At 41.4% G+C, this 25,584-nt stretch overlaps 1 protein-coding gene across 1 annotated transcript in view; it reads right to left on the bottom strand.

The window, feature by feature from the left end:
* Positions 1–25,584, bottom strand: part of sorcs2 (sortilin-related VPS10 domain containing receptor 2) — a 235,948-nt gene that overhangs the window by 109,728 nt on the left and 100,636 nt on the right. The window contains exon 3 of the mRNA XM_028429592.1: positions 21,894–21,993. Within this exon, the coding sequence (XP_028285393.1) occupies positions 21,894–21,993 (100 nt within the window). The remainder of the gene's footprint in view (positions 1–21,893; positions 21,994–25,584) is intronic.

Below are 25,584 nucleotides of genomic sequence, written 5' to 3'. Positions count from 1 at the left end.
TCAGACCGTCTTCTTCACATGCTCGATTTTGCTCATTGGCAGCAGAGGCTCACGCAGAGTGGCAAGGCCAAGGGCTAACCATGACTCAGCCTGTAATACTAAAAAGTGCACTTCAGGTAGGGGCACGCATGAGGATACTTGGAAAGAGAAATCCAATGACATAAACAGGCAAAAGCTGCTAAGTCATTCTTAACAGTGTGAGTCAGATTTTAAGTCTTTCATTTAAAAATATACAAAGAGCAAAGAAATATATTTCATATATAGTATGTAGTTTTAACATTTTAAGGTATAAAGTGTTTGCCCTTATGCCTTTCCTCAACTGAAAGCAGACTGATGGAACACTATATATATATATATATATATATATATATATATATATATATATATATATATAATGTGTAATTAATGTAATTTCCTGTTGGGTATCTTAAATTAAATTCATAAATTCATCCCTGGTGTTGATGCGATCCAACTATGCAAGTGAAACCTCTTCTATATATGAAACTGATCATGTATACAGATATCCTGAGGGCACAGAGGGCTCAATAGACAAGTGTAACCGAGCAACCATATACAATCCTCCACACTGAATGATCAAAGGCTCTGCTTGCTGTCATCTTGGCTGGTCTTCGTATGATCGAAGTATCTTAAGTTAGCAAATGAACCAAGAATCAACAGTTTGTGTGTGTTTGTGTCCCCAGGCTCACATTAAAGCAGCATACATGTGCACACTCAGTGTTGCTGTGCAGGCAGTGAGTCTCTGCTGCACCCAAACACAGAGAGACACTAACACACACTTGCAGACAGATCCAGTATATCATCTTTATCTCCGTCTGCCAATAACCCACACACACACAGACACACTCACACTTGCAAATTAACACTCTTCTGCTGTTTATCATCTGATTCAATTAAAGCAGTGGAGGCGAAGGGATCAGAGCCCATGGGACAGCATTTTAAACGGCCGCAAAACAGATGAGCTGGGGTTCAGCCGCTGACATTTAAATGAGAGTAATGAGGCTGCTTGTCATCAGTGCTCTTCTGCCAGCCGCCGCCACTCTCTCTGTTTTCTTCCACTTTTTGCCTGGTGCTCAACTTTGTCTCTGCAACTTTCATTTTCTGTCATCATTCTGCCTCCCATCAGTTTCTCTCAGAGACGTCTCATGATGGCTAAACGTTCCATCTGCCTCACCTTCCCTCCTTTTTGCCACCATGTTTATTTTTCTCTCATCATAATCATTCATCATCATCACTCTATCCTGGCAGAGGAAATGCAACACGCTCCGTCTGGTTTGCAGATCTCAGAGCTTAAAGCCTGGAGTTTTAGCAGGACTCCCCTAACACATGAATCACCGGCTCGTATTTATTCTGCAAACCTGGGTCAGTTTGAAATATGAAGCAGATGGGGACAATAAAGACAATAGGCTGCATTTTGTAGGCCTCCATCATAAAACCATAAAACCGTTGCAAACAAACAAAATTAACAACCCAACTTTGAAGGAGATGTTTACTACTTAGATGCTTTAGCTCATCTTTTAAGCACATCAGTATAAGGCTAGCCTACTCTATGCTACATATTAAGCATCTTAGCTTTTTAGATTCTTGTAAGGAGCAAAAGAATGATGATGACTATTTATTTCCTGGTTCCTCTGGACAACAATGCAGACATTAGTATACAGAGCCTTCCACTAATGGCCACTGTGAGGTCTTGTTTGGGTCCCTTTCACCTCACGGGTCAGAACAAGCCACCAAGACAGGCGGAGAAGGTCAAGAGCATGTTTTTTTTTCAGCAGCCAATCATCTCTCACCTAAAGTGGGCTTTTTATTTTTTTTTCCTGCAAAGCACTGTCTGGCAGAGCATCATGGGACCTCATTAGCGCTGTCTGGGGTGATCGCAGCATACGACACGCTGTAAGAATCCACCATGGAAATGAGACCGGTGGCTAACAAAATGTATGTTCAGACATTAGGAGGTAAAAGTGTTTCACACACACACACACACACACAGAGGCAGACACACAATTATTAGAGAGAAGATACAGTAATGCAGATGGTCCTTTCCAGAGATGCATGAGGAAACCTTCATCACTCCACTGACTCTGGTTAATTGGACTGTCTGGCTGTGGCCTGGCATCACTTGTGCAGCCTCCCTCACACAGATGGATCCTGCATTGTTTGATCATATGTGGTTGCGGACATTCTAAATGATGCATCATCATCTGCGTAATATTAGAGAAGCGGTTTGTTTTGTTTACAGTGAAAGCAGTTGCGTTGCTGGTCGGAGAGATTGTTCACTGCAGATTGTGATGGTGAATGTCTGATGAAATGATAAAACAAACTGAGAGCTAACATTTTTTTTTATCTTTGAGTGTAATATTTTTCAGAGGAGAAATTTGTGAGTGTAAATGATTTGAATCTGTGCAAGTGCATCCAGCAGTGGAATTGCCCATCTGCTGCAGCAGGCGGGTATGGGACCTGTTCTTCATCCCCACCCCTCCTCCTTTTTGTAGCCTTTTCTTCTTTTTTCCTCTGACAGTAGCTGGATCAGCTTTCTAACACTCCGGATCATTGAGAATAAATAAAGAAATAAAGATTTCTGTCAGCTCAGACAGATTCAAAAATGAAACTAACTGTTAATATTGACCTTTGACCTATTATGTTATCTTATCTCTGCCTAAAAGAGCAGTGATTATACAAAAAAAAGAGGTCAACGACAAAATGAATGATTAAAGCTAAAGAGAGAGAAAGAGAGAAATCCGGATGAATAATCCAATAAATCAGAGGGAGAAAAAGCCTGGCCCAACCTGTTCACCAGGGATCGAAAGAGCCGACAGAGAGGAGGAGTGCCCGATGAGAGGCAGCACCGGTGGGAGACGGTGTTGTCTGTGTTGTGGTGGCAGAGCCCAGCAAGCCTCGCTTGTCCCATTGATTTCAGCTCAACAACAAATTGGACCATTTTTCACACTGTCCCGCAGCGGCACCACTTGCCTTTTTATTTATTCCCACATTCAGCAGAGCTGACCGAACCGCATGTGTCCTGAGTGTGTGTGTGTGTGTGTGTGTGTGTGTGTGTGCTCCCAGACACACTGTCTGGGAGCTGTGAATGTATAAAACATGACAAAAATACAGTTTTATGAATGTTTACAGGGTGTTAGCCAAACGCAGTCCCTTAAGAGGACTCTCCTCATCTTTCTATTCATGTGATTGAGTCAGTCCAGCCTCCTCCAACCTTAGTTAGCCTACAGGTTTTGGCTCTTGAATGTACAGCTTTTACCTCACAAGGCGAGTCACAGATTTTGCTTATTAGCTATTGCTAAAACTGTGCAGGGATTTGCACAAAATGGTTATAATGCCATGCTAAAATAGCTGAGGCTAAATCTGCAGTCAAATAGCACCATAATGACTGTTAAACCTAGAAGAAACAAGCGTGCAAACCTACATTTAGATTCAAGGCTACAATGCATTGCATCATCTTAAAAGGCTGAGGCTAAAGATAGGTATAAATCACGTTTTTGGGGAAAATGTATTTTTCTAAATCCGAGACCAAGAACAGACATTTCATCTTGAAAGGCAAGTTATTAATAATAACAATAGAATAGATAACAACAGGCTGAATAGGTGTACGCTAACATAACCCATTGATGGCCACTCAGCTATATGAGGCATAGAAACTGACTCAATAGGCGTCCTTTATGTAACATATGAACAGTTATTCAGATAACTATAGCATACCGAACATGTTTAATCTATGTCTAATCAACTGTTTAATCACATTATTGTTATTGACCATCAAAGCTCTTTCAGAGCATGTTTTTGTTCATGGTAGTTCTAGTCTCTATATTTGTACCTTTAAGGACTGTCAGAGGTGGACGTGCCAGGTAGGAAAAATGTTGCTGTTCTATCTGAAATCATAGACACTGCAGAAATAAGACTGCCATACAGACGAGGTGACAGGAGCTGTTAGCATTCACTGCCACTCTCTATCTGTTCCTCATTATCTCTCTGCATGCAAGGTGAAAACTTCTTGCTGTGGGGGCTCAGGAGGAGTTTGGTAAAAATACGTTTCAAAGACCAAGGCTAAAAAATGTTGAGTAATTTTTCTACGGGAGACTTATAATGTGAATTTAAAGGAATATTCCAAAATCTTCTATGAGCTACAGGTCATTAAAGCAGCCATTTCCTTCTCTGGTTAGAAAAGTGGTGCAGAAAGAAGTTCCTGTCAGGGTTAAACTGGTCCCCTAATCCATAAATCACAGCTTGTTGAACTCAAAATCCAGAGCGCTTCCTTCCTGGCATTAGGTGGGATCCTGCTTGGATCACATTTTCCCTCCTTCAAAGGTTTTAGAGTCAGTTTGAAAATGTACCAGAAAAGACTCCTTCTGACAAAAATATATAAGTCCCAGTCATATTGCCAAAGGGGAATATGTGCTCCGAGGGTTTTTCCACACAGTAAACGAGACGTCTGAAGTCTTTTTCACACAAGTAGTCAAGGCGATTTGTTAATAAAGCAAACACTGAGCTTTAAATTCAGCAACAAGATTTTTTTAGCTTCTTTTAGCAGGTTGTTTTGGTTTGAAAACCAACTTATGTTGCTGTTATCATCTCCACCCACTCCAGGCATCAATTTTCTTATATTCTTTAACTGGTTGATGTCCAAGTACTAGTCTCAAAAATGAGTATAAGTAACTTTAGAAAACATCAATTACACAAAAAAATGTTTTTCAGTATTTCACATTTACCCTTTCACACACAACAATAGCACAGCCACTGGGATGGTTAAGTGTCTTGCCCAAGGACACATCAGCTTGCTGCCAGGGCAGGGGATTGAACAGCCAACCTCACGATCAGTGGATGAGCTGATAGCTGCCCCATATATCACTGAGGCTCAGGTATGACTGGGCACTAACATGAACATCAGGGCAGAGTGTGCTTTGCCCTCACTTGGCTTCTCATGCATGGCAAACCACAGAGCCTGTTTCCCCACTGTGTTCACTTTATGTGGTGGGATCAGAGCTCATAATCAAACAAAGTTATGCATTTTTCAGGCATGTGGATGTGAAGTGTCACACAAAGACACTACAGTCGCTTTATCTGCTGTTTCTTCATGCCTTCCTGCAGACAAACAATCCATAAAAGTGTCCTTTTCTCCTTCAAAGTCATTGCTCCAACCTGTCATCTGTGTCAATCTTTCTACACACTCAGACTAACAGGTCACCTCCTCATTGCTTTGTACCTCCTCCCTACCAAAGGGAGGTGGCTTCTATAATCACCTCCACATCCCTTCTTCCCCTCTTCATCTGTCTGCCTCCTCACCACACCCTGTTGTTTGACTTTAAAAGCCGGAGAGCGACGTGACGACTTAACAGGGAGCCTAAGCCGAAGTGACAGTTTGGTGTCACTGCGGGGCGTGAAGTCCGTTTGAGAAATGTCAAACTGTGTATGTGAAGGTGGTTACCGGTGAGCTGAGTGTGAACATAATGGATGAATGGCTTCAGGCGCAGTCTGCGAGCTGTCGAGCTGTCCGGCTCAAATGGTGCCCTGTGTGCTGGCCTGCATTACATTCAAAAGTCGACGCGCTCATGCATCCGGGATGGATCTGTTACTTTAGGTTTCTGCTTTCATTTGTTTCACCTACATCTCTGCACTTTGTGTGAACCAGAAAGAGTAAGATTGGATTTAGATTATACATCCTTTAAAAGTTTTCAAAAGTTTTGACCAGTAGTTTCTGTTAAGTTAGTATTTTGTTTTTGAAAACTTCTTAAAAATAACTGGCGCAGTGACACACCCCAACCCTCATAACCCCAAAGTACAACAACCAACAATTGGTACAAATGGTGGAAAGTGACATTATATGGAAAGCCTAAGGTATGGAGAGCACACCACCCTGTCTTTCCATGTACATACTGTCACAGTCACCCCCACTCCTTTTGTTGCAACCCTTATGCAGTATGGTGTGATCAGCCCACACATACTCAAAGTCTGACAGCTAAAATCAGTACAAAGAGATGACAGTGATAATACATGGAAGGCCTAAGGCAAGAAGGCCGCAGTCATGGTCACCTCCAGATGTTCCTTTGGTTGGCTGTTGCCTTACAGAGACCAGTAATGCAACCAATATTGAAAATGATCAACTAACCACAAAATGTGATAACATAATTGAAAAGCTTAAGGCATGGAATTTCCCTTCCATGTGCATACTGTCACAGTAACGCCCACGTATTCCTTTGCATTCTTTATGAAGTAATATGGCCTTTCTGACCCAGTTGCAAAGTCTATAAGCTAATAATCAGTACAAAGAGGTGACCGTGAAAACATGTGGTAAGCCTTAAGAAGTAGTATTTGCAGGCTTGAAGGCTAAAGTAGTTTAAATACATGTATAGAAGGGTCTCCGCTGGGCATCATTATATTGTGTTAATATTGTGTAATTTTTTCACTTTCATGCATATTATAGGTGGTGGTAATGGTATAAACTGTACGACTGTACTGTAAGACACTGTACTGTAACTAATTTTAAAAATATTATAAATGCCATTAAGTAATTCTGATGCTCATATAAAATATTATTGATAAGATTTGTTGCCATATAAAGTCAATATTTGGGACTTATAAACTCTTCATAAAGTCTGCCTTAGCAGTAAACCATATCAAATAGGACCATAAGAAGAACCTATTGATTAGCTGTGGTCAGAGGGGAAGCGACAGCCCTGAGTGGGAGGTTTATTTTTTTAATAAAAAGCAAATATCGGCCTCATGCGCCGTCAGTCGATGTATTGATCTGGCCTCAGCCTACCTCAGCACAAGGCAAGTGTTTGCTGTTGTTGCAGCTTTCAGATGCGGAGAAAGGATTCGGTATAGGAGAGAGGACTTGTTTTCTTTTTCTGCTGTCACCATGGTGACCACTTCACTCTATTACACGTGTGTGTTAACAGTAAGTCAAGCCAGTGCCATCTAATCTCTACAGTCAAGGTCAACCTACAGGTAAGTGTGAGATGGAGGAGACACACCAATATATAACGAAGACACACACACACACATAACTTCACTAAATATTCCATCTCTGTGTGTATGTGTGTGCATTTGTATTCATGACGTGTGTGTCAGTTTGCATGTCTGGCCCTAATTGTATCTAGTATTGCTGTGTCGCCCTATGGACAGATTATTCCAAGTGCATCAGCCTGAAAGCCCCCTCCCCCCTACCCACACGCACACATGCACACACATATGCACACACCATCACATACACACACATTACAGACACCCTATGTGATGAAATAATAAGCGCCCATTTCTTCCCATGGCACACAAGATAGCTAGGAGCTAATAAGGGACATGCGGTTAGCTGAGACACACACACACGCACACCTGGCACCAAAATATGAAAACTAGTGTCTGTGTTTGTCCTACAGCTGCTATGTTTCTACTTTTTTTTCAATTCAAAGGAGGAAAATCAAGATCTTCTCATGTTACAGATGTGGATTTTGCTTCAAAAGTAGCAGAGTTTGTAGATACAGCTGTCATAAGACTGTCTGCTGCCGGCTTTGGGAGGAGACAGTCTGTGTGTGTGTGTGTGAGAGATCACCAGGCAAGATAGCAATCTTGATGTTAAGCATATGTGCACTTCAGAGGAAAGATGTTAACCACATGGTCGACTGACGGACATGTGTCTGTCTGTTGCTGCCAAAATCTTCACTCTCACAGCAAAGAAGTGTATTTACCAGCTTAAAGCTGCACTCACAGTGAAGTGAGGAAGTCAAAAAACAGCAATGTGTAAAGTTATTGCCTTTAGCAACAACCTAAAATTGCTAATTCAGAAACTGCTACAGATTTAGTATTTATTAGCAACATTACCGTGCCAACAGCAATGTCATTTTAACATACAACACTAAGTCGTCTGCATATTGACATATACTGCACTTATAATAGTGGCACTGGTCAGGTTTGCCTTGTCTAGTTATCCATACTACTTACAGTATTAGCAATAGCTTTAAATAGCAACTGAAAAACATGCCAACTAGTACTAGCAAAAATCTTTTGCTTTATAACCAAACATTTGTGAAAAGACCACATTACTGGGCATAAACATAACTTAGCATTGTGGTATGTTACAAGTTGCATACTGTAGCTCCAGTATTGCACGTGTTTGTGTTAACTTTGTGCATGTCAATGTAACTTTAACATGAACTCCCAGACCCCAGGTCTACTAGCTATACACTGCCTGTGAGTGTCGTAGTGCCTCTGGCAACTCGTCTTCTTCCCATAGTGCAATGTAAATAACACACCTCTTCAAACAATTCAAACAGTCTCTCTGAGACGTCCTCAATACAGTGAAGGCTAATAGAATGCTAATACCCCATCACTTGACAAATCTACTAAATAAAAGTACACATGGAAGTACTGACACTTAAAATGTATTAAATGTCTAATGGAATGTGTGTATTTATGATTTTATGATAGCTGGTACAGTAAGAGAAATATTTGCTCACAAAGCTTTTTTTTCTCCATTATGATTTACAAGTTACATGTAATTGTAATTGTTATAAACAGCAAGAACAAAAGAACACGTATCTCCTAAATGAACCATAATGCACTCTGTCATTTCACCTGCACCCTGCCCTATTCTACAAGAGCAGTTAAGCTGGAGCCACAGGGGGACAAATTGATAAAGCTTAAGGAACTATGAACTATCACTGTGTATGGAAATTGCCAATTTTCAAGGCTCAGATTCTGGAGACAAACTGACGCATGTGCTTTTTTTTAATGCAAATCATGGTTGGATCGGGGGAAATGAGGTGAGAAAGTCCTTCCACTAGATGTACAGTCATGCTGATATGACATAATGTCATCGAGTCAACATATTCAAGTGTTTTTGTTTGACTGATTTAAGCTGTGTGTGATGGCATTGTTGTAGGTTTTTCAGGCAGCCATCACTAGCCTGCTTGGAAACTGAATGACTGGTCATGCTTTGTGCTGTCAGTATAACATTTTTTTTATCTAACAGTGCTTTGATACTGTGAAACCATTGAAACCGATTGTGACAGATGAGAGTGAAACTTCACTTTGAACCTTGTAGCCAGTCTGTATGGTGGGTCTTTACACAGTTAAAAAAACAGAGGGGAATGAAGAGGTTTCCAGTTTGTGTCAGATAACAAAGGGTTGTTATGAGTTATTAGCTATAATGAAGTACACAATAATGTTTTATTGGCAAGGTAATATATGAATTTATGTGAACTTTTCCACCTTTTAGATTGTTGGAAAGCCTAAGGTTTTTCCACTTTTTTGCATTCTGACATTCCATGTTCTGTTTATTGACCAAGTAATTCCCGCCCATTGCAGGTCTACTTTCTACCTTCTCTATTTACCCACTGCCATTAAAAGTGTCCAGACATTTGGGCTAGGTATTAGACAGAAAAAAGGAAAACATTTTACATACTTCTGTCGAGGAAACCAGGGATTATCTCTCTCCTAGAGATTACAGACAGTAAGTGGCACATGCAACTTGATGTAATCCCACATGTTCAGCTCTGACAGTGAAGATCTCTCCTCTGCCTGCTCTGTATATACGCCAAGGAGCCATATCTTATTCCAGACTTGCCTAGGGTGTCATAGCAAGCAAGTACAGCCTGGCAAATTTATCCATTTATATTCAGTGCTGCTTGCAGTTAAAAGAAGAGAAGTCCCAAAGAAAAAGATCAATTTTCCAGTTTTAGACCTTGGCTTTCATCACGTCGCTCTGCACTCCTCTCTGTCTCCCTTCCCACCCCCCCCCCCATGGAACTGAGGGAAGATAAGTGAAAAATTGAAAGAGAAGCAGGAAGATGGCAAAAGGGTGAGGAGAAGACAGAGAGAGAATGATGTGTGATAGAAATATATAATAACATAATAATAATAAATAATAAATAAATAAATAAATAATAATAATAACAGCAGTGATAATGTATATTTTATAACAATACCAGTGGTCTTTGCTAAGATAATTTGCTCTCTGTTATGAAATTAAATCATTCAACCTACAGAAACTTATGTAAACACACACTAAATATATAGAGAAATGTGCTGCTCTGGTAGTTGATTCCAGTCTTGATTCCAGTCTGTTCTCTTCCTCCTTAAATAATTCCTCAGGCTGCTCAAGGGCTTTTGCCACTCGCATGTAAACAGATGTCGTTTTGGGCACTTGATGGAATGACTGATGCTGTTGTTCCTCCTGCAAGGACGGTCTCATACTGTGAGGCAAGGTCGAGGGAGTGATGGATGGAGGTGATGAATGGAGGTGGACTGAACCGAACTTTAAAAGCTAGGAGTTTGTTTTAACCCTTATCAAAGTACTTTTTCAATCCAAACTTTATCTGTCATGTAAAGTTTGGCTAACATGGCCATTAATAATTAAAAATGATAAAAGAAAGTATAGTGTAGAGTAGAGCAGGAAATATAGAGGCCTTAGGATCCTAAAACTTCTTAGCCCTGTTCACACTGGAGAAAGTCAAAATAAACTCAGGACAAACCTGTCATAGTTCGACGGTTGTTTACATACAGCTTTGGTACGTGACCCGGACACTGTCCCTGTGAACCGGAAGTATCACATCGCTAGCTGGATTCAGACCTGGTTCAGACCTGTGCCACATTTGAGCCAATCCAGCTAGATTCACCTCCGAGAGGTGGGTTGAAATCAAACCAGATATATCCGGATTTGTGTTGTTCAGAGTCAGACAAAAACTAGATATATCCAGATACAGCCCGAATCCTGCTCTAGCCGGATTGATTTCCCCAGTGTGAACAGGGTCTTTGTCAGGATCTGTCTTCGAGACAGGTTGTATTTTGAAAGTTTGTTTACTTCCTGTTTTATTTTGGTAACCACTGACACTCCTCTCGTTTCAGGTGTCTTGTCTTCCTCTCCCTCATGTTCTCCCTCCTCCTGTTGATTACCTGCCTCCTCCCTAATGTGTTTCACCTACGTCTCATTGTCTTCCCTGCTCCCTGTGTATTTAGTCTTGTCTCTCCCTGTACTCCCTGCCAGATTGTCTTGTAACCTTCGCAAGAGATCACGCCACCTCAGCCTTGGTATACGACCTTGTTACTCGCCCTGTTGTGCTTGTATTTTTGCCTTAGCCCTAGTCTAGCTTACCTGTGGTCTTCACCCAGAGATTCTTAGTTCTCTTAGAGTTTTGCCGAGTGTCTTTAGTTCCAGCCCTTTTGGATTCCTTGTTAAATTCTTCCTGTGGATTTTCCCAGAGTTTTGTGTTTTGCTCTTTGTATTTTTTTGCCTTGTGTGCCTCCTTGGGTCTTGTAATAAACACTTTATTTTTTGCATACTGGCTCTCGCTTTGCATCTGTGTCCACTCCACGACCGAGTCCTGACACTCTTAGTCCCTTAGTCTAATTATTTGTTTAACAAGTGTTTAGCTAACAGCCTAATGGATGATGCTCAAACCTGTAAATGCGTTGCCATTTTAACATTTATGTCTAAAGGGATTTGCGCACTTTTGAAAGCCACCCTCAAGTGGCCATTCAAGGGACTGCAGTTTTTCATACCTCCATCTTTATTTATAAGTCACTGTCACTCTTGCACCATCATAAGGACATAAAATCTGCTGTCAATCTAACATGACAGATGTTACATTTGGAACCATAAACTGTTTCTTTTCAGGCAGAATAATAAAGATAAAGACACAAAGTCAAAATTCATTTCAGTTACTTGACACCAAAGGGATTGTCAGTCCCTCTCTGAAACTAAATCCCACCAAAAAATGTGACTAATGTAGTTAAAGAATAATGTACATGCCTGGGGACAGGGGATTAAAATTAGCTTTAGCTGTATTTCTGCAGGTTACCTCAACAGTTACATTCTCCTTTGAAGTTGAAGGCTTTATTCTACATGTTCTGTATAGAGCGGAGTAAGAGCAGAATGATCCTGAATAAAGGCTGGAAGTCACAACAGATGCACGCTTACACACACCGAGACACTTTTACAGGGGCACACATTATTTGTTTGACGATCCAAGTCAATTTTTTTGCTATTCTTCTATTGTTTACTTATTTATTACTGTCTTCTGCCACAGTAAAAACCTCAGCATTTACATCAGCACACACACACACATATATCAGCCACTGGGTTACAACACCAGCCCCTCCTCCACCTCCAGCATAAATCAACCGTCTCTACCTCCTCTTTCTCCTCACAAGCATCGCATGTGGTCAATCAATCTCCACCGTCTGGTTCCTGCTCTGTCATCGGCAGTCAGTGAAAAAGAGAAAAAAGGAAAGAAAGGGGGGGGGGACGCTAAACTTGTGGCGTTAATATTTATGATGGTGTTGGTGCTGGAGAGAAGACAATATATAGATATATATATGAGCAAGAAAGGAAAATGAAAAGGTTGAGTAAAGGTGGAGGGAAGAAATAGAAAACAAGTGGGACTATAATAATAATACTGCAGAGGCGTAAAAAGAATGAGAAAAAAATAATGAAATATTAGCTGAGAGAAGAGGAATTATGATCACATAGTTCCAAGAACTATGAGTAATATCATGAATTTACCACCGGTCCAGGGAGCAGGGAGAAGCTATGCCACTGGCCGCTTCATTCATTTCTACATGTTCTTATGTAACTATGGAATGCTACGGTTGATATTGCTAGCACAACAACAGAACAACAATGATGAAACAATGTGGCAACGTAGCTAGCGCCCCCAGATGGTCATGTCAATGTAATGTGTAAGTGTTAGCGCCTATTGAGAATACATGCCTGTTAATTTTAGGTATAAATGAAGTCCATTATCTTCATTTTAGATTTCACAGCTTCAGATGGGCAATTATGTTTAGCCAAATTAAGCCCCTGACAACAAAAGATACCAGTTCCTGCAGTAGAAAATAGCAAAAACATGTGAGAAGGAGATGCATAATTAGAGATAAAGGGAGTAAAATAGACAGAGGATGGACAAGAAAAACACACTGAGCCAAATGAAGTGAGAATCAGAAGTGAGAAGAGACACAGGCAAAACTCAGCCATGGTCTCAAGGTCCCTGAAATGTTCCCAGATACTGGTTCCCACGGTGGAAAATGTACAGAAAAACAAAAGTGACAATGAGATGGATGGATGGATAAGACACAGAGGAAGTTCTAGGCAAAGGTGAACCAGAAAAAGAAAGAGTGAGAAAGAGATCTGGAGGAAGACACAAACAAAAAACAAAAATGTTCCTAGTAACCACTAGTAACCGATTCCTGCAAAAATGGCAAAACAACACACATCCAATGAGACACGGAGGCAAATAAGAGAATAAGATGTGGAAAGAGATTTTGAAGGATGGCAGAGGAAGAAAAATGTGCCAGAATTCATACAGGGACTCACAACAAAAGAAAAAAAACACAATGCCAAAAAGCCAGGGGCAGGGCTTATACTTAACATACATAGCAAGATTTATAAGACAACACAATGAAGACAAAGAGAGGGAGGGACTAGTTTTATATATAAGCAAAGTGAGTCGATAAACTGAGCAGGAAGCAGCTAAGTGGGTAGGCGGTAGGTCAAGTGATTACTATAATGTCTATAAAGAAGACAACAGAAAGCACTGACTTCATGAGTAGAAGGAGGGAAAGGAAAGGACTGATAATGAATGGATGATGCATAGATGGAGGGCTGCTTTCAGACAGAATGGATGAATGATTCAGTTACAGGATGAATAAAGGAATAAGTGAAATCCATCCGTCTGATTTGCTGCGTTGAACGCTACCTGACATTCTGGTTTCTGTAGTGTTTTTGTGTCAGAAATTAGACATGGGCTTCTAAAATGTACCACATCTACCAGGAGACCCTCAGAAATTGAATTGTGTGGAATTAAAGTTGGCTCACTTTAATCAGGATGGGACGTTATAAAAGGATTAGTGTATTTTTAGACATCACGCTAAAACAACTAGGCCAGTGAAAGTACCATGTCAAAGCTGATAGGCCGTCTCTTCGGCAGCCGCTGCCTCTGCGTGGCACACAAATGCTGATTGAAATTGTCTTTAATGACCAGTTTTATTGTGCGATATATCCTCCTGTTTTTCTCCACTCCGCTCAGCTTCTCTTATATTCTCTCCAGTCTACTTCAGCCACATTGAAATATTAACCAAGCCCCATTAAACTCTGGAGTACAGCAAACACACACACAGCTCGAAAATTCAGAGACAAATGCAGGGTTGTCTTTAAATGGATCCAAAAAGCTGCCTGACAGCTATCCCAGAGGCTGCAGCTCCCTCCGGAGTGAGCCAGCAGATAGCGATGTGTGTCAATGGATCTGGCCTGCTGCCTATTGATCTGCGCTGGCGGATCGAGGTCAGGTCAATCCATTTAGGCACCGCGTGTGAGGGTCTGTGAGCAGTGGTGCACCCCCTCTCCACCCTTGGGCCACCACTGTGCCACAAGGGGACAAGCACAAGAGCCCAGCTGGTCAGAGCATATGGGTCAATATCTGTGATCAATGCTAGGTTAGAGATGATGACGGCTGATGTTATGCTATAATCTGAATAGACTGTGGCAATGTGATTTACCATGCCCTGCAGGGAATATGAGACGGAGGGGGACATAATCAGCAAAGTCAAGGTCAGTGAGGGGACAAGCAGGAGAGCTGGATTACCTGCAGAGTGTTAAACGTACAATGAATGTCAAACACATCTCACAAGTGAGGCAGTGTTTAAATGTCATTTCCACTTGACCTTAAGGGTTTCCTTTCACTTACTGTGGCCTAATACCTCCTCACAAGTCACAAACCATTGTCTGCTATCTGCGTGTTCTCCATCCAAGGAGACTGCTGATACAAGAAGCACTGATAAGCTGAAGAGAAAAGACAGAGAGAGAGACAAGCCTCTGGTGGTGTCTTGACATAGAGAAGCTGCCGTGACCCTGTGCCTCATACAACACCTCACACTGCGTCAAGTTTTTCTTCTAAGAAACGCCTCCAGAAACCTGATGACGGTTTCCTTCCAGCCTCAGACCCTAGCACCTGTCTTTTCCAAAGCTTCAGAGAAAAAAAAGCATGCAGACTCAGAAATTGCTTCCATACGGCCGCGTGGGCAGACGAAAACGTCTGTAGTGGAGTCCAAAGTCGATCCCCCTCCAGCAAGTATTAGCACTAGCTTCGGCGAGCTAACGCTGCCTCTGCCTGTCCTTGGTTCACAGTTGCACTTATCAGCCTGTGTGCAGGTCTCAGATCAGTGTCTGGCCAGAGGATAAAGGAAAGACGGTTTCTCTGAGATGACACGGCTGCAGGGTTCGACTCAGAGAAGAGGGAAGAGAAAACAAGGGTGTAATGGCTGCCTCTCAATGTGGCCATGCAGCGTAGCTTTCAGCCATGCTTTTACATGTCACACTGCGTGAAAGGGTCATTCTGCATGTGCTATTTCTGTTCAAAGAGTAGCTAAACTCCAGTATGGGAGCTCTATACATAAGAGACTAGCTTAACTATCCCAAACACTTGGTCGAACCCCCAGAGGCCGAGAACAAAGTGCTCCATCAAAGTATGTCTGTAAACCTACTGAATTATTGAGGATTAATCACAGAGAGATGAGCCAGGGTGAACACATCATAGCTGTTATAACTTAAGTGTCAGCAACTTTGAAATAGCTCTAAAGCAGGGGTGGTAACATGAGGAAAAAGGACTATAAAGATGCACAAGATGCATCAAAATCCTTAAAAACCATTCAATAAAAAGTGAGATCCAGACCTTGCTTCCATCTTTTTGACCACATTGAGCATAACACCCGTATAGACGTGCACCTAAACTCTTCACTTTGCCCGGCTTTACCAAGCTTTCACACAGGTCGGATCACCTGCGTGCTATAAAACCTCTGTATTGATCAAACGTTTATGCTGAGGTCTGGACCTCAATGGTAGCCATGACAGCAAGAAGCAATCTCAATGGTCAAATTCTTCATCCAACCAGATGCTAAGTATTTTTCTGACAGTGGCTGCTCTTTCTAAATGTGTTTGCAAGCATGACATCCCAAATGGTTCTGGGTCACAAACCATCTGGGAGCATCAGGTTTAGAGGTCAGCAGCCATTTTTGGTTATCATGGTGATGATAAAACGTTTACTACACACGACACATGTTTAATGTTGTGAAACAGTGGGATAAAGAGTACCAAACCATCTAACATGTACATTGTGTCAAATATTGTACATCACATTTGGAGTCATTGTGATTTATGTATAAGGATGCATAATCCCAATGGCATGCTGGGTTCTGAGGTGCCTGCAATGCTAATCTATTTTCCCATTACCTTGCCAGTTTAATGTTAGACATTGGAAGTGCAAGATTTTCTCACTTTATATTGTTTGGTGATTTTTTATATGTATGTGCAACTGACACAGAATGAATATCAGGATTGAGCATTAGCCGTGGACTAAAGCATTTAAATCTTGAGGTTAATGTGCCTGGAGCTTAGTGTTTTATCTGTATGTGACAGAGCTCCTCTCAGCTTATTTGTCTCCATCTACTACTTTTCCATTAGCGGAGCTGTTCTACTGCTTTTACCATCATTTTCTTCATAATTACTTGCAAAACCCATTCCTCTTTGATAACACAAAGGCAGATTTGCCTCTCAGAAAATGATCTAGTGACTAATCATTTAGTTTTTTCCCCAATAGAAAGCTGACAAACAGACAGCTATTGCAGTGTCAGTCACAGAAAAGAATGTGATAGTCTACCTGAAATGACAAAAAATTGTTCTTCATCACAGGAATATCATCTGAACATAATGCATCCACATCTGAATATCTCGCCTTTCTCTTTGAAGCTCAATCAGTGAAGCTCTGACAGTGAATCTTTCAGCCTTTTTTTAAAAATACACATTCTTCTTCCTTCTGTGTTTACTCATCTTATCGCCTTTGTTCTTTTTTGGGGCTTTGTTCTTTTCCATCTCAGTAGGTGAGTAAAGGCATTTTTAAGAGTTCTGTCAATTTGTTGTTTCAGTCCAAGGCAGCATTTATCTGTTGTTTAAGTTACATTTCAAACAGCAACTCTGGTAAAAATGTAAACCTCAGATATAAATCACCCACATGTACACATGTACGAAGTGTTTTACAGTCCTGTGTTTTACATGTGTGTTTGTGCCATCATCCTACCTTGTTTTTATATACTATAATAATGGCAGGCCAGGTTTTTGCTAACATTAGCCTTTCTGGGAGTTTTTCTCTTGTCCTTGGTCTTCTGTCCATTTGTAAAACAACTAGTCACAATTTCAGCATGTCCTTGTCCTAAGGAGGTAGGTAACATTTGTACATACACTCCCTCAATCCTAATGTTTGATATCTGAACAAACAAACCCCATTATAACACTTGTTACACTTATTTTTGTCAATTCTTCCTAATGTTATTTACCTTAAATATATGTACAGACCGCAAAAGATGAGAAAATGTCGAATTTGGCAATTGAAAAAAAAAAGTTTGGACATAGCATTCTTGAAAGATGTAGGTTCTAGTTTTTCCACTCTGTGTGTGGTTCCTTCGTTTGCTTGTACATGGATTCTATTAAACGCTCCTGGAAGTGTGCAAGTACATGAGAAATTTCTATTAATTGATCACTCTACATCTTTTTCTAAAACCCCCCTTGCTGATCTTTTCACCAAAACTTCAAAGACTGATGAAGATTTGCAGCATTAGAAATAAGGGCTCTAAAAAGGCCAGTTACAGTGTAGTAAAGTCAGTTCGTTAAGTCCTTATCTGCACTTTTGGACCCATCAGCTCTCCGTATAAAGAAATGCTTAAAGTCTCTATCGCTTGTGGTTGATAGATTTCTCTGCCTGCAGCAATATTTTTCAGTACAGTGCTCACATACTAAGTGAATATTGTGATACTTCTCTGGGGTGTGACTTTATTGGAACATTGCTTATTTCTTGTTTAATCTCTTGTAATGTCTAAGTAAAGGAAAGAAGTGCCTGATGTAATAGCTGAGGGTTATACCTCATATAAAATGGCACAGTTGAACAGCAGTGTTCTAGTATCACCTTGGATTATTGACCTCAGTTGACTCATGTTTTATTACATATATCATAAAATATTTAACTAGAGTGTAAGTAATGGTGAAGAGCTATAAGCTAAGCAGGAGTGACCAGCCCTGCCACTACAGTGCCTTCCTCATTGTAACAGATTAAAACACTTGGCTATTATAGAGCACTTTGCTCTTCATCAAAATCAAATTTAAAGTTCTGACATGAGGCAGGAAATCATCAGCACTGCTCCCCGAGGAGACCCCACACTGACTGGTGGCTGAGGGCTATAATTGAGGACACAGGCTCAGAAGGTGGTTTGTCTTTGAAGCCCTCTAAAAATTGATGCTCTGCTTCTCAGAGATTTGCTGAGGTGGTGATGTCAGAGCAGGTGCAGTGATGGTATGTTCAGAAGCTGCCCCACAGAAGAGGTGCTTTCTGTACATACGTCTCTTTAAAAACACATGCTCAATCATCAGGAGGTGCAGCATCTCAGCGGGAAGCAGATTTAGCTAAGCCGTTAATGGACCAAAAAATGAACTTCGGAATACACTGGGGCCCTCTGGATTGTTTTAATTTGTTCTGACACCTCGGATGCCTGAGGTGTTTTGATGTAAACATGTTTCTGTGCTTGTTTTTCTAGCTGCAATGCAAGCAAAAAAACAAAAACCTTCAGATCACAACATGAAGTGTCCATCTAGGTTAAAATCACAGATTCCTATACCATAATATTTGAGCAAGAGCCAAATTTGACCATTTGTCATTTAACCTCTTTAGTGGTTGCAGATAAAAGGCTTGCATTGGTTTTGGTTCTGTCTGTTCTTATCTTTTTGTTTTAAGGATGGTTTTAGCTACATGTTGGAAGTGTCTGACTCCGCCCCTTTTTGGCTAATCCAAAAAAATACAAAGACTTAGATTTCAAATGGAGCTGAGGCAGATGGATGACACCTAGACAGATAGCTAGTGATTGTGACTGCAATAGTTGTATCTCAAATAGGCCACACCCAAAAAATATTCATGAATTGAAATTTTATACAGTCTAAACAGGTAACTAGACTTAAATGTTTAACCTACTGTTTTTACACACTGTTCCACAGGATGTGACTCACTTAAAGAGCAAGTTGTGGCACATTCACATTTCCATTTATTATTGACACTAGTGTGTTACTAAATTATTAGCAGCCAGATTAAATTATTATGTTTGGTTGAATATTACCATGCTTGGTAGCAGCCTTGAGGGAGCATAACCCTGTTGGGAATTGCTGCTGCACCTCACAACTTACATGGTTTGCTAAGCTCCAAGCTACTGATTCATTTATTCTTTTTTTTTATTTTGGCGTATTGATCACCTCTATTATAGGCCTCTTGCCAAACTAACAGGATAATAATTGTGTAAATTTCTCAGTGAGGAGCAAAAGAAATGTAAGAAACTCTCTCCTCTTTTATCTCTATGATGTCTGGCAAAGCTCCAACAGATAAGTACCACTTGACAGAAAGCTTTTTAGTTTAAAATCACTATTAGCATACACTTGAACCTTCTTTTAGACCACACACTAAGCACTCCACAACAAGAAAATGGACTTGTGCAAACACTCGGCCAGCTGACAGTCCCCCTGAGATGACTGTTACAGAAAATTGCTGAGGGAGAGCGCGCTGAGCCTGTAGTCTCAAAGTTTATTTACAACTCCATTGGTGTTGAAAAGTGTCAAGGGTCCTCAGGAGCCCTCTCCAGCGAAAGGATCTTTAATGGAGCTCTCAGTGAAACGACGCAGAGAGGGAGAAAGAGAGGATGACATTGTCTCCGTCTGAAGACTCACCTCTCTCTCTAATTGCCTCAAGTCCTATTGATTACCTGAGGGGCCCCTCACACCTTTTCCATGTGATCCCCTTCACACTGTGTGTAATCCCTGCGCCGAGCTTACAGCCCAGCTTGTTGTGCTGTTTTCTGATGTGATTAGCGGTATTGATCAGAGCATGTGGGGCACCTCACAAACGCTTGTGATTCAGATGCTGAAGTAAAGATGATGTTTAGTGAAAGCAATCAAAGCATTTTGTGCACATGAACACCTTTTCTCATACACACTGAGCTCTTCCATCACTACCCCCCAACCCCCCACTGCTAAGCCTGAAGGCGTGTTTAAGCTGCAGCTTGATCCCTAGCACATATTACCAGACATCCCACTGTCACAACACACACTCTCACTGCCACTCACTGTCTTTCCACACCCTATGTCTTGCTCTCTCTGTGTCCCTAAGGGAAATTAAGATGACTCAATTCCCTTGCAATTAAATGCTCTCATGCTGCCTGCCCTTCAGTGTATGTGTGTGTATATGTGTGTGTGTGTAGAAGATGAGATGGGAGACAGCTGGAGTGGTGGACTGAAGGAGAAAGTGAGAAAAGTGACTACATCTAATCTCCCTCCATCTCTTCTCTTCATCGATTAGAAGGACCCTGGACCCCGGCGATAACGCCCGCCAATTAAACAAGCCGCCACAGTTTGGCAGTGAAGCTGTATTTCGGCTTAAGTCACCTACTGTACCTCTTGGCTCTTTCTTCAGCTTATCTGCTGCCTGCTTTTTTTGGAATTAAGTAGAGAAAGTGTGGGTAGGAGTGGGTCACGTGCACCAAGAGAGGGCAAAAATAAATATAGTATAAGTATAAATCCAACAGAGAAGGTAGGAACAAAATGTTATGATTGCCTTTGTTGCTGTTGTGCATCCTTAGATATGGATTCTATATATCATAATAGCATATCTTATAATATCTTAAATGCATTTTGTTCTTTTTGATTGAAAACTGGTGCCTTGTAGAGTGTTAGTTGCCTCTAGCTGCCATTCTCAGTGTTCCTGGGTTGGAGGCACATAGTGTAGGTGGATAGCATGCATGAATTCCTGTCATGAATTCCTCTTCTTTTCCCCCAGTATCGCTTCTTAGTGAATGTTAACACAGAAGTACTGTGCACTATAAAATACAACCATAATTTGTGCCTAATCTGTGTTGTTTAAAGTGGCACTTCATACATTTTCAACATTAAGTTCAATGTACTCCTCATGTTTTGTAACACCTGTGAACATAGTTGTATAATGTCGTCTGTTTCTCTGGAGGAGCTTCCTTTATTCTGAGTAACTCTAATGATGTCATCAGGGATTCACTTTGAGACTACAAACAGGAAGTCTGTATTACAAACCAGGTACATGGTAGAGAAAGAGAGAGATTAATGTTTCACAGTTCTCCACCAAGTTGGATGACTAACATGGAAAGTTGGAGAATGTCACCTACCAGGACCACAAAATCCAAAATGGCTGCTCCATGCATTACTCTCTACTCAAAGTGTATGTCTCAATTCTCCCACTCACTCCGTACTTACTGTATGGGGCGTTTGTTGTAGAGGACTAAATAGTGCGTTTATTTTCACAATACATGATGGTACATATTGTTAATGTAGTCACCACATCTTGTCACTGTCTTTTGTGAAAGCAAAATTCTAAACTTAACCAAAGATTGTGCAGCCGCCCATGAATGCTATGCTATAAATACCTACCCTGTTCACATGATTGGACAAAGCCAGATACTACCTGCAGAAGGTAAGTGGTTAGTGTAGCCAATTTTCAGAGGTAGTAACTAACAAAGAACGGATCTGTGCGCTCCACAACTGCTTATCAGGGATGGATTGCTGAACGGGCCTACTGGGCTCAGGCTCAGGGGTCCAAGAGCTCAGGGGGCTCTGAAGCTCAAGCCTGTGGCACTACTCTGTATGCCAGGTTTTCGTGTCCTGTCCAGGGGCACATTGGCTCATAATCATATTCGTTTGAATTGCATCTTCTTTGTTTCATGTGGATAAAACTAGTCCAAAATCACTTTATAAACGGACACTAGGAAAAAGCTTTAAGTTTTCCACTGCAAATCTCAATGAATAAAACACTGGGGCCTCCTACCTTTTTCTTGTTGGTCGGGCAGATGTAAAAACTCGTCACGACGATGGTTGTCCCTGGCATCAGGTTCAGCTTTGTGTAGGTTGTGCCGTAGTCAGTAGACCTGAAAATAGAGAAGGAACAAGTTTGTCTGGGAACTTTTGCTTCTGTAATGGTTTTATCAATAGAAAAAAGACATTATAGTGGTGATCTGGAGAATAGGACCTCTGTAAAAGGCTGCTGCTCATACAGGATGTTGATAGTTCATTAGATTTTATAACTTTTCTTTAGTTCTATTTCATCGAACTCTTCCCATCCTGCATGTTAAATCTACTGCTGCATGAAAAAAACACCTTTCTGTTGACAGAATGCAACCTGCTTATTCTCTTAAACTGCCCTGAAGGCATCATATCAGCTCTCTGTTCACCATATTACCACTTTATGGTGCCCGGCAACAAATCAGAAATGGCTGGACAACCTGTCATTGCTAGGACAATTCAAAAACAGCCTAGGGCCTAGTAATGAAGTACTGACAAATCCTCAAATCTGGCAGTTTTAAAAGCAGGTAAACTGTGTGCATTGGAGATTGATTGCTAACTGCTGGATTCGTTCTCAGCTCGGGCTCAGGCACTCCCGCCCAGCTGAGTGAGGGTGATTGTTTGTGACAGCTTTTGAAAAATGGCGCAGGTTTCAGCACGCCAAGGCTAAAGTGAGGTGACCGCTTATGGATAATTAATGTGTCAAATTCCCGTCAGGATAGGTTAATCCAGGAAACCCTCTCCTTGACAAAATAATGCAAGCAAAGGCAGATTAAGACCGAAAATGCTGGTTATAAGAGAGCAAGATAATGATGTAAATAAGGAAATAAAAGGTCGACTGTGTTTGCGTTCTATCTCTCCTGTGTGCAGTTTGTGAGGAGAGAAAGGAGATGCTACAACATTTAGCTGAGGGTTGAGGGTTTAACAGGAGGGGGCCTGTGAGGAGAGGTCTTGATGAAAGAGAGTGATGAGCTAGCACGTCAGTCTGGTTAAGGATGAGAGGAATTACTCCTTTGCGCAGTGGGACTTCAACCACACACACACACAAGACACATATACACCCGAAGCCCTGCCAAGCCATTCAGCAATCAGCTCTCCCAGAGTGCTCCGATACAGCTGGAGAAAATCAAGTGGCATAGCAGGCGTGAGCTATTTCTCTGCAGTGAGTGGGGCAAGTGTTTTCATCTTCCTTGCCGGCCTGTGTGCCATGTTTAACCCAGGATCACACAGAGGACATGGACAGATTTGGCACTGGTGGCCGTGTTAGCAGCACGAACCTGGTGCTTATCCGAAAAAACTCAGTGGATGGTGTAAAGGGCCTGCTTGGGGGCCACATTGAAAAATCATGAGGACGTGTTGTAAGTACAAAAAACACACTGAGTGACCACACTTGACATATATACTTATGCAAAGACATATAAAGATTTGAATGATTGAAGTCTTATTTTGAAAGGGCTTGTCCTAATGTCCAAATATTTTAATTATTACCTTCAAGATGTCTCTGTGTAACAAATTACCTGACTTCAAAAACTGCTCTGAACGATGACCCACAAACACATCATTCTGTGTACAGTCTTTATTATATATCATATATGCCATGTTAAAATCTAGTATATCATTGACTCATCCATCCACCTCCCCTTTCCTTGCCAAAATGGCCAAATCATCTCTAATTTAGCATTTTTATGCACAAACCTTGCCAAGAGCTACTATGTATTAGTCAAAGGATTCTGTGATAAGTCATGCAAGCAACATGAAAAGGGCAACTGAGAGCAAAAAGGGCATGATTGTAATGGAGGGACCGCTAATAAGGCTAATATGGAGGTTGTGTGGGGGTTGTTGCTGGGGGAAGTCATCAACTGCAGCACCTTATATGGCAAGAATAATGATGTCGGGTTAATAGAAAAGCTCATTTTCTTCTGTCTGCCATCAAGACCTCTGGATTAATAGGCTGGTACTGAGCTATTGTAGATTAATGAGGCATAATTACTTTAAAACAGAGTAGGGAGCAGATGAGATGGGATGTGGAGGAGCATGGGGAGGAGATGGTATGGTACTCGGTGTAACTTTCAATCCTGGCAAAGTTACATATTAACAAAAAAACAACAAAAACTGATTTAGTACAAAATCATCAACAAACATTATCATCAATGTAATTAAACAAGGCCAATTAGCTGGAGGGACATTTGGTACAAAGGAAGAGGAAGCGGTGAATGTGGAGATGGTGTCTGTGAGGATGGATGTGACAGAGACAGACACTGCGGGTGAAATTGTATTTTCCTTGATGCGCTTGAGAAAACAGAGAAATGTGGAAGCACTTTAGGGTGGCGACAGGTGCTGATTCAGATTTAATGTCCTAATATGTCAAGGTTGCTCCCAGCACCTGACGTCTTGGGGAAGAAAAATCGAGTGTCAGGCAAAAGTGAGATGAGACGGAATACCAAAATTCACAGTGATGGAGGACAAAGGACATGAGAGAGAGGATTTCTGATAAATCCATCTGAAGATCTTCAAAGTATTTTGATTGAGAAGTGACAGGCAAAAATGTATCTTTCTAAATTCACATGCATGTCAAGAGATATCTAATGTCGATGAAGCTAATGGTGGAGCAGGACAGTTTTTAACGTTGTAGAGACAAGACAGTGGACACATACAGAAGCGGCTTGGCATGCCGGTCAAGGTCTGATTTCTGCAGGAAACTGGGCAGATGCTGTCAGTGTGAATCAGCCAGATGGCCAAACTGTTGGGTTTTGACAAGGCACATCACCGACTGGCTGACACAGTTATTTCACAAGGGAGCCCCCTTCTAACAACTGAGGGGTGCACAGCCGGGAAGGAGGCCAACATCTCCTGACAAGAGGGAGGATTGAGCTGTATCTGCCCAAGAAGAATATGTCAGAGCTTCCTATGCAAAGCGGTGGAGAAACACAAGGTTGAAAAGACATGCAATGCATTAGAAGGTTGACAAGAGTGATAAAGCACGGGGTGAGTTCGCTTCCATGCCAGGGTATCGCTCATCCCGGCCATTAAGCTGCATCCCAGAAGAATTTGTGCCAGACTTTGTCCAGAGTGGGTTAAAGCTCGGGGTTGTGAGTGATCATAACGATCAGTGCTTCCCCATCTTTCTTTTTGAAAGAGCAGGGAATTAGCGGGAGATGGGAGCTTCTGATTTATAGCAGCAAAGGTAATTGCTATGACTAGTGTTAAAAAATACTGCTGAGAGAGAGTCACCATTAGTGTTAAAACTGATTTACAGTGGTTAAAAGTAAGGGCCCATAAATACCACACGACAGATTGAACTTTTAACAAACATTTTACAATTCAGGATGGTAACAAAAAAAATTACTGTGATGCTGAGACGCGAGGGATGGTGCTAAAAAAAGGAAGGGCTGTCACTCCCATCTGCTGCACACATGGACGGGTCAGTCTTGCTGACCTCATTCTGGCTCCCTTTTAAAAATGACCATTCTGCTTGACTGCAGCTGTTCTTAACAGGCCTGACCACACCTCAGTGTCATCTATCTGTTTATTTTCCTTACTTTCTACTGCAGTGCAATGGCTATGGATGATAAAGCTCAGGGAGTCTCAGGTGTACAAAGAACAACGGGTTTATGGCTATCTGCTGTGGCCTGGTTGTGCCAAAGCCTGGCTTTATTGACTGGAGAGCAAACTAGGGA

Source organism: Parambassis ranga, chromosome 18 (genome assembly GCF_900634625.1).
Source record: "Parambassis ranga chromosome 18, fParRan2.1, whole genome shotgun sequence".
In the NCBI taxonomy this organism is placed as follows: domain Eukaryota; kingdom Metazoa; phylum Chordata; class Actinopteri; family Ambassidae; genus Parambassis; species Parambassis ranga.
The sequence above is the reverse complement of the archived record's forward strand: the minus strand, read 5'-3'. Positions and strand labels throughout refer to the sequence as shown.